A 14419-nucleotide genomic window follows, 5' to 3' on the forward strand; every position below is an offset into this window, starting at 1 on the left:
TGTTTTGACATTTGGTGATTCAAGTAGTGATGAAACTGTACTAGAAGATTTCATCTTGTTACGCACATGTGACCAGAAGATCTTCGGTCTGGTCTTTGCGTTATCACAAATTCTTTGTTCGTAGTTCCTGTGAGCTTGTCTCATCAATTTGTTCACTCTGTTCCTTACAGGGGTGTATTTTGCTCGATTGTATTCTTTTTCTTCGGGCGATGATTTCATCCATTTCCGATGGAGGCGTCTCTTCTCTGCTATTTCTTTCCGAAGTTGAACTCCAATAGGTATTTTACCTTTCTTCTTCCAGTTTTGACCACCGATGATCTTTATGGGTACAAAACGGTTTCGTATATCCAAAATCATCTTTCGGAAAAGCTGCCAAAGCTCCTCGGTTGACTTAGAATCAGCCATCTCGGGAAATTGCTTGTATCAATCATCAGAGTTGAGATCTTGTTTCATTGCTTCAAAGTCTGCGTCCTCGTACTTGTACCTTTCTGATTTAGGTTTCAATACAGCATCACATTTGATACTGAAGGTCAAGCAACTATGACCGCTTAAACACAAAGGACTGAGATACTCTAGACATAGAGCTTGGTTAGCTTCACCTGTTAGAATGAGATCGACTAAGGATGGGTCGTCAGTCCCACGGCATCTGGTTGGTTCGTCTACACTTTGGTGGAGAAAGGAGTCGCGAAGGGCTTCAAGAAATTTTTCTTCTTTACTTTCCTCGAGATGTGGCGTCGTCCAATTTTTCCAATTGATTGTTGGGAAGTTAAAGTCCCCGACAAAGCATTTATGAGAGTATTTGTTGTTTGATGCGATATCTTTGATTAGATGATTCAACTTGTTGTTATTTTCAGCTGACGTGTCATTGTTCGTAGGGGAGCGATAGATACAGGAGAAGACCAGGATATCGTTTCCGGATAGACGAATTTCGATTGTGGATGCTTCATTGAAATTGACTTGGTTCATTGATTGGTTGACATCGGTGACCAAATGTTTGATCGTTTGAATGAGCAAGAATAATTATCCCGCGACCGATGCCAGTGGTCATGTTCGTATGACTGACACATTTATAATGTATAAGCTCGTGTTCGTGTAGCTCTCTTAGTCCACCGTGCTTTGGTTTCACCTCACATATCGCAATGATGTGGGGATGATGTTTCTCTACATCAAGCACAAGTTGTCGCTTCTTCTCGGGTGTTAGCGTGTCGGCGTTGCAATAAAATATCCTGATTTCGTTGATCTTTATTTCAACATCATCTACTTGATTTACGTTATGGTTTTCTTGAATTATTGTTCTCCGATTGTTTTCGTTTGGCGAATACTACATTCTTCGTGTCTGTCTTCTTTGTTTGAGATCTGATTTTGACCTTGATGATGTCGAATCCGTTTTTTGAGTCCCCTCGAACTCTCCATTTATAGATATCAGAGTTATCATTCTCATTTCTAGTTTTAGCTATGAACGATAGTTCCCTTACGTTCTTTCTTTCATCTGGTGTTAGATCTTCAGTTACACTCGTTGTCTTGTATTTTTGGATGCCCTTGAGAGAAGGAAGGTTTCCGAGAAGTGAAAATTTTTCCTTTTCGCTAGATAGACAGATTAATAAAGGGCGCTTTTTTTCCTGAGATGGTTTTCCAAGGCGACTGACACGTTTGATAGTAGCGCGTGTGTGAGTGTCTTTAACAAGATCTTCGGCCCATGAATTGTCATCTTCTTGTTCTTGTTCTGCTAAGCCATGGATGACGACGTTGCGAGATCTTTTGATTTTGTCATTTTCTTCTGCTTCTTCTTCACGCCATGCATCCCTAATAGCTTCTCTGATAGTTGTTTGCTTGGCAGATACCTCAGAGGTCTTTGTAGCGTCAGCGTAAGCATTTTCCGACAATGTTTTCATTTCTGTTTTGATAAGTTCTTGCATGCTGTGCTTGAATTTCTCCATGTTGGTTTCAATCTTTTGCTCAACGTATTCCAAAGTGTGGAGTGCTGGATTGTTGTCCAGTTTCTTTTTGAGGTCAGCGAGTTCTTGTTTCCTGGCATCGGCCGCAATTTTGTCTGCTTTGAACTTCTTCAGCAGCTCTGCTTCTTTCTCGGCTTTGATTTTGATGATGTTTTCACAATTTGCCACGTCTCTCTGGAGAGATTTGACCTTTTGATTGGAGGCATATGCACCAATATTCTTGGTCATAGTCACACAGTTCACGCAAATGAACTTTATTCCTTTCGTCTTTCCAACAGTCAGCTGGATGTAGTATGGAGGAAGTTCAGAACACGAATAGTGAACACTTCTCTCGCACTCGGTGCATTTGAGTCGATCTTTTTTCTTATCAGTGATACATCGTGATGGTGTACAAGTCTCCAGATCTTGTGAGCTTGCACTCAATTCTTCCAATGATGATGGTGATTGCAATGGTGAAGGTGTGACTGCTCGACTGCTCCGAAGAATTCTTTTCATTATGATGGATATGAATGAGATTTCCGTTTAAAATAGTCAAAAATGTTGTTTTTTGAGAATTTTTTCAATTTCCCTTGCCTCTTTAACCGTAGCCGTAGAGAATTCCAGATACATAATCTCACTATTGTTTTTTTTTGGCTTACCGAGAGGCTGTTCATGAGGACGAAAGCATAAGCAATATATTTGTTATATTCAACAAATGGTGCCAATATAAATGGTAGACCAAGTAGTGGAACCAGCACCAAAAACGTCTTCATTGATGAGCTGTAAAAAGAGAAGGTATTGAGAAAAGTATAGCTTGCAACCTTCAAACCTTTCACTTGTGGTTATCAAATAAACAACAAAGCTAATTCAGATTGTCCAAAACAACAAGTTTTTCTATTTACTCTTGAAGACATGAACATACAATTAGAAGAAATCCCAAGAAGCTTGTATACCTTGTTCGTTTGGTGTTCTTCCAGCTTTTACTTCGTTTTGAAGCTTTGGAGATTGCAGAAATAATCATCAATAGTAGAATAACATTGATCTATAAGAAAAAAAGGTATTTTGTTTTAGTAATCTCCAACATGACGTTGAGTCAACGTGAATTTAGAATGAGTTTCAAACTCGAACCCAGTCTCTGTTTACAGATTTTTTTTCTTATAAATAATTTTCTACTTTTTCTTTATTTTTGGCACGCGCCGTAAAGCACTCACTTCGATGTACCTAATTTTCTTTGTTATTTGATTGGTAGTTTATCACGTGACTTTTGTGACTTATTTTGATTGGCTAATTTTTCACTTATAACGGCCTCGTGTTTAGAAGGTCGCTCTCTTATTTCAGTATTTTATAGAAGAAAAGGTGCATCATGAAATTTATTGAAGATATTGTTTGAAGCTACTATCCTGATTTTCCTGAAAGGAATTAACATGTGTTCTCTTTTTTATGATTGTGGTAGCACTCACGAAAGAGGATATTGTATACGGCCATCAAAAAGTGGTGTAAAGGGTACGAGATTGGGAATGGCACAAACGTTCATGCATTCTAGGAAATTTTGGTTATAGTCCTGGATGGTTGTTAATAGTAACTGTATGTATTTACACTTTTAAGGACAGCGAAGTGACTGAAGAGGTTTGGAAAAACCTGCAGTTCTGACACGCAAAATCGAGAACGGTAAAAGCTGTTGTCGTACCGTCGTCCTCAGTCAATCAGGATCTGGATAAAAATCAGATGCTTACCGTCTCCGTCGCAGAAAAACACAGATACATAAACTCGCTAATGCTCAAAACGATGGGCAGCAGATACCGAGGCATTTAAGGAACTCAAACAAGGGTAATCCCTTTTTAATCTAATTCCGTAGACCTACATGACCTTTAAAACCTTGAAACTAGGATACTTATCACCAAAGAATAAAACTCACCACTAGCATCAAAGTCAAAGGACCTTTCAACAACCAGATATGATCTCCACCAAGTGCTGTACAACTGAAAAAATACAAGAAATACACAAGAAAATAAAATTTGTTGGTATGGCGAGACCAATTTCATTAGTTGTTTTACGGGCCCAACCGACCCTGAAATTCCTAAAATCCAAATAAAAATTTATTTTGGTAATACATTTTTATTTTCATTGCTTTACAAAATGACAAATTTTCAAAATTTTGGTAGTTTTTCCAAGGTTTTGAGAATTTTATGTTCAACGTTTCATTTTATTCATGGATTCGAGTTCGTCTATTTTTGTTTTCTATTTTACATTTTTGTCAAGATGTAGTAGTTTTTTATGCCTTTTTAGGAATTTATATCATTTTTCATTTATTGTAAGGCTAAATCTAAACACACACTTAATCATCTCATAGCGTTCTAATCAGATTTGATCGCGATTGAATTTTTTTTCATAAGATTGGTATTTCATTTCATCATGGATACATTCTTAACTTTTTCAGAAGACTCGTCTTGAAACATTCTTAAGGCTTCAAGGCTACTAACTTCAAATTTTGACAGGTTTTCAGCATGAATTTTAAAAGCCAATATTTTTGCTTTGTTAAAAACCTGCAAATATGTTAGATATATTTATTTTGGCTTTCAGAAAATCAAAACAAAATTTAATTATCGTATTAGGTTTACTTCGATTGCCATTTTAGTAAAGGGTACTTTTTCACTGGTAAGTTTTTTTCTGGTTTATGATTTATGGTAGAGAATATCAAGTACATACTACCTCTAGATCAAAAGTTACGCCAGGGTTTTGGAAAACACCCCCTTGATAAATAGGAACCCTCAAAAAGCTTGATAATAATAGGGTTAAGCAAAAATACCGTGTTGACCATTGATGAAAATAATTGGCAAATCTGCAGAAAATACCAGAAAGATCAATTTTAGGTTCAGAGTGAGAAACTAAATAAAAACATTCATCTTATGTTTTTTTACACGGTTGGGAAATAATTGATTTCCTCTCTCATTACATTATCGGTGTGCCACAAAAAAGTCTGAATCGCAAAACCGCAGGTAGTATAAGGAGCTGTAAGGAGGACGAATCTGTTAGTGGATGCTGACAGTCTAGTGTGGCACCTCAATTTCTTCAATCGACCACATTAAGTTTAAGATATTCTGGAATATTTCAAATATTTTACTTACAAATCAGCATTTTGGAAAGAGTTTGTAAAAATGCTTCCAAATAACGCGGTCAGCACAAGAGGGAATCCTATAAGATAATAACTAATAATTAAGGAAAATTAAAGCTAATCCAAGTCAAATTTTCTGAAATGGATTCAAACTTAAGATAAACATGAAATTTGTATGAACTGTTGAGAATTGAGAATAATTGGGTAAAAAAAAGCTCCATTATTAGAGTTTTTACAGTTAGGCACACTCTGCTCTTCTTACAAGATAAAAACACTTCCATAAAAAGCGCTTTTAGGTTTAATTGTCAAAGCCTTTCATATTTTTTGAAATCGCCAAGAAAAAGAGGTTAGTATCGCAAATAATACTATTTCAATTCGAAGAGCTGAATTTTTTTTACTATAGATATAAGGTCTCACCGTATCCAATGAGAAGGTATAATTTGAATAATTTGTTTTTATGATGTTGAAATACAAAGACCACCAAAATAACGATATTAATCCCTTCCACCATCATCCATGATAAAGTACACAATGTGAAAAAGTATGAAGATAATGAAACAACAAAACACCCAGCCTGAAAAAGTATAGTTTTGTGTAATGCGCCTTTTCGACCGTAGCCACCAATTGCTGTCCGGGCATTTTTTTATCCGTTTTACCACCCTAAACTCGATCCAATCTTTTTTACGCCTTTTTCTTTTGTCTATAGGTGCGAAAAAAAGACTGGGACGGTTTTAGGGTGGTAAAATGGACATAAAAAATGTCTGCGCGGCATTTGGCGGTTACGGTCGAAAAGGTGTATTAATAAATTTGTCCAAAAAAGCACACATATGTTTGGAGGTATCAAAATTTTGAAAATTTTCAATTCTGCTATTTTGACAATTCCACCATTATGGAATCTGCTTAAGGTGTGCCAAGTGGCACTCGACGATTCTAAGACCCAATGAACACGTTTCAAAACCTATAAGGCCAGATTTCCCATGGATTAAAATTTTGAAAGTTTCTGGCGTCATCTACTTCGGGAATTATTACTCAAAATAAAATGAAAACACATATTAGGGTGGGTATTATGAATTAAAATGAAGATCTTGTAGAAAAGCGCTTTAACTATCATTTTCATTGAAATTGATCCTTGATCATCGAACGTCATCACTGTGAACAATATTTTCAAAAATAATCATTCAGTCAAAAGATATCAAACAAAGTTATAAGCTGATTGACGTCTAAAAACGCTGTTTCTGCTGTTTTCTGCTTTTTTTTTTTGGGGGGGGGGGGGGGTCAATCACTTATCAACTTTGTATCATAACTTTATATTGAATAAATATTTCAGTGAAATTTCTTTACAGTGATGACTGACCTAAGATCAAAGAATCTCTCCAGTGAAAAGGAAAGTTATAGCACTTCTCTACAAGATTTTCATTTTTTCTTCTTTAATTTCATCTTCGTTTTTAAAATTTTTTTAAAGACTTTTTTATTTCAAATTGTTCCACTCGCAAATATCTCTTCAACGATACCAAATTTATAAAGATTGAAGAATTCCTTCAGAAGTTGTAGGTAAAAGAAAAAAGAGTGCACATTTATCGTGAACATACTTTAAATCACAATAATAAAAAAATTATTCTTAAAAATTGAAAAATCAAGACTCACTGTAGATTTCTCTGGTAGAGCAGGCACGAACCAGAGTGGTATTTTCAACACGAGAAATGAAAGCATGAAGACAAGCAACAAGTTCTGATGGATTCTTATTTTCATCGTCTTCTTCCTGAAGAGGCAACATAGCGTGATTTATTAGTATTTCTACTATAACAAAACAAGAAGTTTATCATATTTTCCTGATTTATAAGGACTTTGGCATAGGTAGGCTATGCTTATTTTCTAGGACAAATTTCTCACTAAGAAAACTCTCAAGAAAAGCCGAGTAAAATTCACAAAAAAGATTTGGTTTAAGATTGAATTTGAAAATAAATTTTCATTAAGATTACTAATGTGAAGTTTAATCAATAAAGTTCAAGTTCCAAGTTCCAAAATTAAATACACATCCATGTCTCAATCCTTAGTAAGAGTTTCGAAATTAACGTTGAAATTATCATTGAATTTTTCATTATTTTTTGCTGACAGATTTAAAGGTCAGAATCAGTACATCTTGAGACTCAACTACATTAAGCTCCCGGTTATTGGGCTTTTCCACAAATAGTCCATGCCCCCCCCTCTGTTGAGGATATCGGATATCCAAGTAAAATACTACAATATCCAGGGGTAAGCATCTTTATAAAAGAGGATATCCAGGGAGTTGAACATATTTTTAAGAGTGGATATCCAAAGGGTCTTTACTAATGAAGAAGGATATACAGGGGTTCGATACTTCGAAAAATCAATATCCTGAACAGCGGGGGTAAAGTTCTTTTCTGGAAAAGCCCATTCGAACCTGCACTTAGTCGAATAATTCGGTCATTTGAAGTGAGATGGCGTTCCACTTGGATCTTCAATTTCGTTGTGTTTATTGATATGATATGATGATATGGCCCTCCCCATTCCCCAAATGGGTCTTACTCAATGAAGTATAAGCCCGAAGGGCTAGAAGTCAATCTCTTTGGTAGGATTTGAAGCCAACAAATCCTACCAAAGTTGCGCGGCCTTTGAGCGACCCGCCTGGTTTTTACACAAATGACAGATTGAAACTAAAATTTACCGGTTAATTTCGAAAAATATATCACTCGAAAACAAAGGAATTGCTAGATTCAATCCGTCATCAAAAATACGGCGCATATTTTAAGGCTTCAATTTTTCTTGCCTGAGAAAGGTTAGAGATTGACCTCTAGCCCTTCGGGCTTGAAACTCAATGGTCTTACTCCTTACGAAGTAGGAATTCCTCCTTTTCTTCAAGTTGGAACGCTTAGTGCTGCCAAGACACCGCTGTTCTATGCATGCGAGACACAGATACCATGATGCATAGTGCTGACACTCGAACTATAGCTCGTCGCAGGCGCAGAACGCGATGAGTGACACCACATACCACAATATCTGACATATCACCAACACTCTTGTATCAGAGTAGTGGTACCCAATTTCCCTTCACATGGTATGAGTTGACCGGCGCGAAGGTATGTTCACTTGTTAAGTGAACCGTAGTACTACAGTGGGAATCGAACTCGGACCTTCCAGACGGGAGTTAAGAGCGATGACCACCACACCACTACGCCTTTGTGTTTATTACGCTCAATTAAACCACATAAAGCCTTAATTATTTCAGAAAAGTCCATCCAATTAAAGTCAAGTTGAAAACCTGGGAAAAAAATGAACTGTTCCGTTATTCGAACTCCCGGTTATTCGAAGTAAATTCTTATCCCCCTTGGGGCTTCGATTAACTGGGAGTCTACGGTACTAAAACTCCAGTTTTGAAGGACTTCTTACCTGATCATTTGGAAAGCAAGAAGACCCAACGCCAAAAATGCGATACTGATTCCAGATAAGATTTCCTCAAGACGATCCAAATTTGAGCGTACAGGAATACCTGTTATCAACTGAAAAAAGCACAAGGAAAGAATTTAGAATTTATATTGGTAATAGATAGTCAGTTTGTCAAGAGCGTATTCGCGGGTAGCTCGTGGATAACAAACAACTCTTTCTTCGGCGGGATGTTTAGTCGTCATAAATTAAGTGAAAATTTTACAGTTTTGTGTAGCTTTTCAATTCCACTTTTCATTCAGACAAATATCAACTCGGGGAAAAGTCCGGTGGGAAAATTATCCGTTCGGGGTAACGCCCGGTCAGGGAAACGTCTATCGGAGGATAATCGGTCGGGAAAACATCCATCGGGATAAGGTCCGGTAATCCAAAATAAAGTGAGCGGGGAGTTGATTCATACACGTTTTCTTTGAGATTTCAGAAGTAGAAGGCCTAACTTTGTAACAAACGATTACATTGATGCAAACCTTTTTTTGTGGTACCAACATAACCGGAAGACTACCATTGTTTGAAAGTATCATGCTTTGAAACGTTTCCTAAAGAAAATAACCGTTTCAAGTAGGTAATAGTTATCGGACAGCTTCGAGTACAATATGAGAAATATTTTACGAGTACCGAGATTTTCTCGTACACTAAACAGAAAACCCGGAACGAGTGAACTATTTCCATGTTGTACGAGATTTTTGGGTCACCGATAAACCAGTTATCAGACATTTGCTCGTACAATATGGAAATAGTTCACTCATTCCAGATTTTCCGTATATTGTACGGGAAAATCTAGGTACTTTGTGTTGGAAAAAAGTGCAGGGCACTTTTGTAGCAAAGTGACGTTAGATTGCTGCTACCACTACAATGTAACAACATCTTTCCGTCAATTTATATTTTATACATGTAAAATAAAAATGCAAGATATATTGTACTCTTTTTATCTAATCAGATTGCAGATATTTTTTGGATCGCCGATAACTACTAGCGTTATGAGGACACCACTGCTTGATATAACTTATAGACAAAAACATACAGTACCGACATATTTTGAGTCAAAACATTTTCTATCTTATGGACCTACCTGGCTGATCAATAGAAAACATTAAATGAACAATAACAAGTGATACTTTTATGGACCTACCTGGTTATCAAAACTAATCAATGCACATTGAAACAATGAAACACATAAGACATAACTGGACAAAATAAAAAATATATAATGAAAGCATGTCTATTGGGAGAAATTATCAACCCTATTGAAAAAGCTAAAAAAAACTATTAAACACTTTTCTTTATAAAAACAATCCACTTTCAGAAAAATATACAGCTTGATAAATAAGGTTTCTAGAAAACTCAAACCATCGCGCTCTACAGTGACATTTTCTTCTTTGAGAAAAAAAATCAGTTTTATTGACAATCGAATCATGATTGATGGTGGTAATCGTCAGCCGTGCAAAATTACTCGAATCTGATTGGTTTAGAGGAGTGCAATTAATCGTTAATTGCACTATTACCACTTTTTTGCACTCTTCGGCGGGGGGACACTTTTGTCCCCTTATTCTTTTCTCTCCCAAGTCCTGTGTCAGAGACTTTTTTTACTATATAATAAAAAACAAAGACATTTTTTTTCTTCAATATAAAAAAGAACAAAGAAATTTTACGTTACAATAGCTTCTTTTAATTGAAAACAAAGAAAAAAAAGTGTCGGATAGCTTTGAAAGTTCGCTAAAGAAATTGAAAGTTCCGTGTAAAATCATTTTTACCTCGAAAAAACTTAAAATGGATTTACCAAGTCTAAAACCTCCAGTTGAAAAGTGTTTCAAAAGTCGCGTGGTTTATAAAATTTGTTGTTCACGATGCCAATCGTGCTATGTCGGTCAAACGATCCGTCATTTAGTCACACGACTTAAAGAACACAAAAGATCTGGCCCCGTGGGGAATCATTTTAAGGATTGTGGTATCGAGCTATCAATTGAGAACGTATCAATTCTTTGTACTACGTCACGTTCAACATTTTATTTAATGGCCCTTGAGGCATTAATGATTAATGAGCATAAGCCATCTCTTAAATACAAAAGACGAGTATAGAAGTAGGGCTTTGGTAATTAAAATTTAATTCCCAAAACGCTACGTCTATACTCCCTGAGCGATTTATATACTTGTATGTATTTTTTCTAATTTTTCCTTTTATTTTCTGTATCAATTCAATTTTGCTTATTCATTTATAGTGTCTTATGTGTATGTAGTGAAGGGATGCGTTGCATTATTTTGAAATTTACCTTATATAATTTTTAAATCTATATAACTGTTTTTAACTGTTTTTATTCTTTTAGACCTGATGATGGATAAATATATCCGAAATATATCGTAAAAATAAATATTGATTGTTGTTGGTACCAGTTTATCACAATATTACAAATTGCCACAATGTTTCTTCCGTATAAAGAAAAATTACACTGCAATGTTTTCTTTTTAAACAAAAGAAAAAAAGGAGGTTTTCGAATGTTTACTGATGATTACCTCGGAATCGTATGTTTTGTCGTGCAATTAACGATTAATCACTCGTAACAAAGGAGAAAATACCGTAATTTGCACTCGTCCTTCGGACTCGTGCAAATTACTATTTTCTCCTTTGTTACTCGTGATTAATCGTTAATTGCACTCCAAACCATACGATTACTAGTACGAATTGCTATCAATGATGTTTTTTTTGGAGAAAAAACAAAGAAATGTTAGTAAAGAGCCCAATGAAAATCTGCAAAATCGGCGATTTCCGGCATATTTCCGGCATTTTCGGCCGGAAAATTTTTTTTCTCAAAAATCGGACTTGGCCATGTTTTGGACATTGTTAATACGTATCTTTAAGCAAAAAATCAGAAAAAGCTAATGATAAAATCTCGAGAAAATGTCAAAAAACTGGTTTTTCCGGCATTTTTTTTCGAAAATCGGGCTCCGTCACATTTTGGGCATTGCCATTTTGCATCTTTGTGCCAAAAATCAGAAAAAACTAATGAGCCAATCTCGAGAAAAGCTGGTAACAGACGGACGGACAGACGGACGGACGGACAGACGGACGGACGGACGGACGAACAAAGGTTAATTTATAGGACCTCCAGGTAGGTCCAACAAATATGGAACACAGAGCATCAATAGCCTCAAGAAGGTTGCTTTGACATATAGGTAATTGAAAGATTCGGATATTGATAGTACTGCACCTGCATTTGTAGTTCGCTGACACCAAACCAATTTCTTTTGGATCCCAGAGAAACGGCGTGAGAATAAGGGGTGAGCAATGAATCTCTATGAAGATACATTTTAATGAGTGGTTCTCAATAAGTAATAGATTCGCAAAAAGTGACGTGGAATCTTTGATTTTTTACCTAAAAGCTCTTCAAGAAGATTAATGATAGGGAGGATGCATCTCTTTACCCTGGATTTTCTACTTATCTTATCTTTGATCCCGTTATTCAAATTAAGGAAGGCATAAAGTAACAAGTTCTTTAGTAAGGGCAAGTTCTGGAACGAAACCCACTGCCTTGGACGTTTCGCCTACAAACAAGTTGTGTCAGTAAAATATTTAGTTGACTGTGATTTCTGCAAATAGGTCAGATCAACTAATTCTTTTTCTTACACTTTGAAATGTTTTGTTGCATTGCCAAATATCCACCAAAATGATTGCGATGCCCTTTCTTTGCAAGGAACTTGAATTGCCAACAACGAATACGCAGCCTGAAATTGATAAAAATTGACTTTTTCATTAATAAAATCTTGGTCCAAAGAATTTTTGTCAATGTTTTGATTATATCATTTCAGTCATTTTCTATTCTATAACACCACTGCCTCAGTGCCCGGGTGGACGTTTTTTAACTCAGTGAAAATGAAAACTTCTCTCAAAATCCCAGTGAGGATAAGATATCTATTGTTCTCTTAACAAATTCAGCGGGTATGGTTTTAGTGTGCAATTTTGTGCAATCCATTCAATTCCCAGTGGGGTTTATCCCGTCATTGAGGATTTTACAAGTGGTTTAAAATTTCAGGGTATTTTGCCCAATTTTTTCAATATGGTAGGAAATCTATCGGATTCGTATGACATGGGGGTGTCCAAGAGTAACGAGCCTTTTTATGTAATGTATGTATGATATCGGGTGTTGACAGATAGGCATAAAAAATACAGTATACAAGTAAAAAATTTTAAGATTGAAATGGGAAATCTACGTGTAGCAAATCCGGAACCAACCTGAAGTATAGATTTATACTGCTTAGAATAAATCCCAGCACCGACGTTAATGAATAGGAAAGGTCTCTTCAATACAGGTTTCTTTGTGGAAGATCTGTTGGCTGGAGAAGAATCTTCTGTCCCGCTCTGTTCTGTATTTCTCAAAGAATGACCATTTTCTGGGACTTCATCTTTACATAAATCAAACATTGTTTGTAAAATCTTTTCTGCTTCCATTACGTGAGATCGTAGGTGCGGGCTTCCGTTACCATGGTTTTGTAAGGCCTTCATAGAGTTTAGAAGATGGTCCAGTGTTGTTATGTTGCAAACCATACTCGCAGGCTGAAAAAATGATATTTTCAATATTTTCATTTTTTTTCAACTTAAGCTAAAACTAAAGATGCACTGATGTGTGAGTGGTTAGTCACGATGGTCTAAACTACCAATCTCGTACACAGAGCCACAATCATGGTCGTAATATTTGAGAAAAAAGGGAAATTCATACGAAATCTTATAACCACAAACGATTTGAAAAAAAGAAATTCATACGAAATCTTATAACCACAAACGATTTGGAAGCGCCTTAAATATAACCTGGAAGTTTTTAAACCCCTCCCGAAGAAATTGAGAAAACTCGAATAAATTTATCAATTATCCCAAAAGCAACTTTCTCGTCCGAACTCCGAATCTCGAAAAACGAGGAAATAAGCTAAATTATCAATAGATTTTGACCATGATTGCACTTCTACCACTTTTTGATTTTACTAATTTTCCGTTTCTCATCTGACATTATTAATTCTTTTTGTTGAGACAGAGTTTTGAAAGTTGTCAGTTTTTTACACACTATTTACCTACCGTGAAAACACAGGTCGAAATCATATATCGACGCTGTGCCGACGAATCGAGATTCTATTCAGCACGTAATCAACGAAGACAAAAGTAACCATGACGACCATCCAAGATCTTGGATGAAGTTCAAAGTTGATATTTTTATTCCCGTCGTTGAAAACACAACTAATAAATGTCATCAATGTTTTTAAAAAGAGTCAGTGATAGAGAATCATAACATAAAGTCTGTCTATTATTTCAATTCAATTAAAGTGACATTTCCATAATTAATAGTTTAGTAATTACTGTTATACATTAGGGGATCATGTAAAAGATTTCTTTCGAAAGAAACGCACTTCAATTACACTTGGAGGTTTCTGGGGAATTCGTAAATAGTAAACTGCATACTGATACAGTCTGCTAGACATTAATATACTCAGGGTACTATTTACCTTTTTACAGTTCTGCTTGTCACCATATTTTTGCCCATAAAGGTCTTTTTCAGACCTCAGTCAGTCGACGCCCTCCTTGTAAAAAAAGGGCGTCCTAAAACATTTCACAGATCCTAAGGTTCGGCTACTACTACAGGGTGAGCAAAACATGTGGTCAGACAAAAAAGCTTTTCAGACATTTCATTCGTTGTCAAATACCTGACTTGATAAGAGTCACTTATATAGGATTTGTAATTCATTAACAAAAAAGCCCCAAAGAAGAATCATTGAGGAATAATGTAGTTTTAGAAAGTTGATAGAATGTCTTCATGGACATACCAAAGTGTCGTAAAAAGACAAAAAGAAGCTTTAGAAGAAGGTTTAGAATTTCTTTGGGGCTCTTCAAGTCAAATTTTGTAGGTTACCCTCCCCCGGACACTATATCTTC

At 35.9% G+C, this 14419-nt stretch overlaps 1 protein-coding gene across 3 annotated transcripts in view; it reads right to left on the reverse strand.

Moving 5' to 3' along the window:
- The window catches only part of LOC136807268 (uncharacterized), a 147430-nt gene that overhangs the window by 4567 nt on the left and 128444 nt on the right, over window positions 1-14419 (reverse strand). For all 3 annotated transcript variants that reach the window (XM_067063869.1, XM_067063871.1, XM_067063868.1), the window contains 11 exons: window positions 12734-13054; window positions 12128-12225; window positions 11712-11796; window positions 8976-9044; window positions 8455-8564; window positions 6691-6805; window positions 5464-5620; window positions 5060-5126; window positions 3850-3913; window positions 2888-2976; window positions 2594-2714 (listed from right to left, as the gene is read on the reverse strand). In XM_067063869.1, coding sequence (XP_066919970.1) covers window positions 2594-2714; window positions 2888-2976; window positions 3850-3913; window positions 5060-5126; window positions 5464-5620; window positions 6691-6805; window positions 8455-8564; window positions 8976-9044; window positions 11712-11796; window positions 12128-12225; window positions 12734-13054 — 1296 coding nt within the window. The remainder of the gene's footprint in view (window positions 1-2593; window positions 2715-2887; window positions 2977-3849; window positions 3914-5059; window positions 5127-5463; window positions 5621-6690; window positions 6806-8454; window positions 8565-8975; window positions 9045-11711; window positions 11797-12127; window positions 12226-12733; window positions 13055-14419) is intronic.

The sequence above is a fragment of the Clytia hemisphaerica genome, unplaced genomic scaffold (assembly GCF_902728285.1).
Source record: "Clytia hemisphaerica strain Z4C2 unplaced genomic scaffold, Clytia hemisphaerica genome assembly, whole genome shotgun sequence".
In the NCBI taxonomy this organism is placed as follows: domain Eukaryota; kingdom Metazoa; phylum Cnidaria; class Hydrozoa; order Leptothecata; family Clytiidae; genus Clytia; species Clytia hemisphaerica.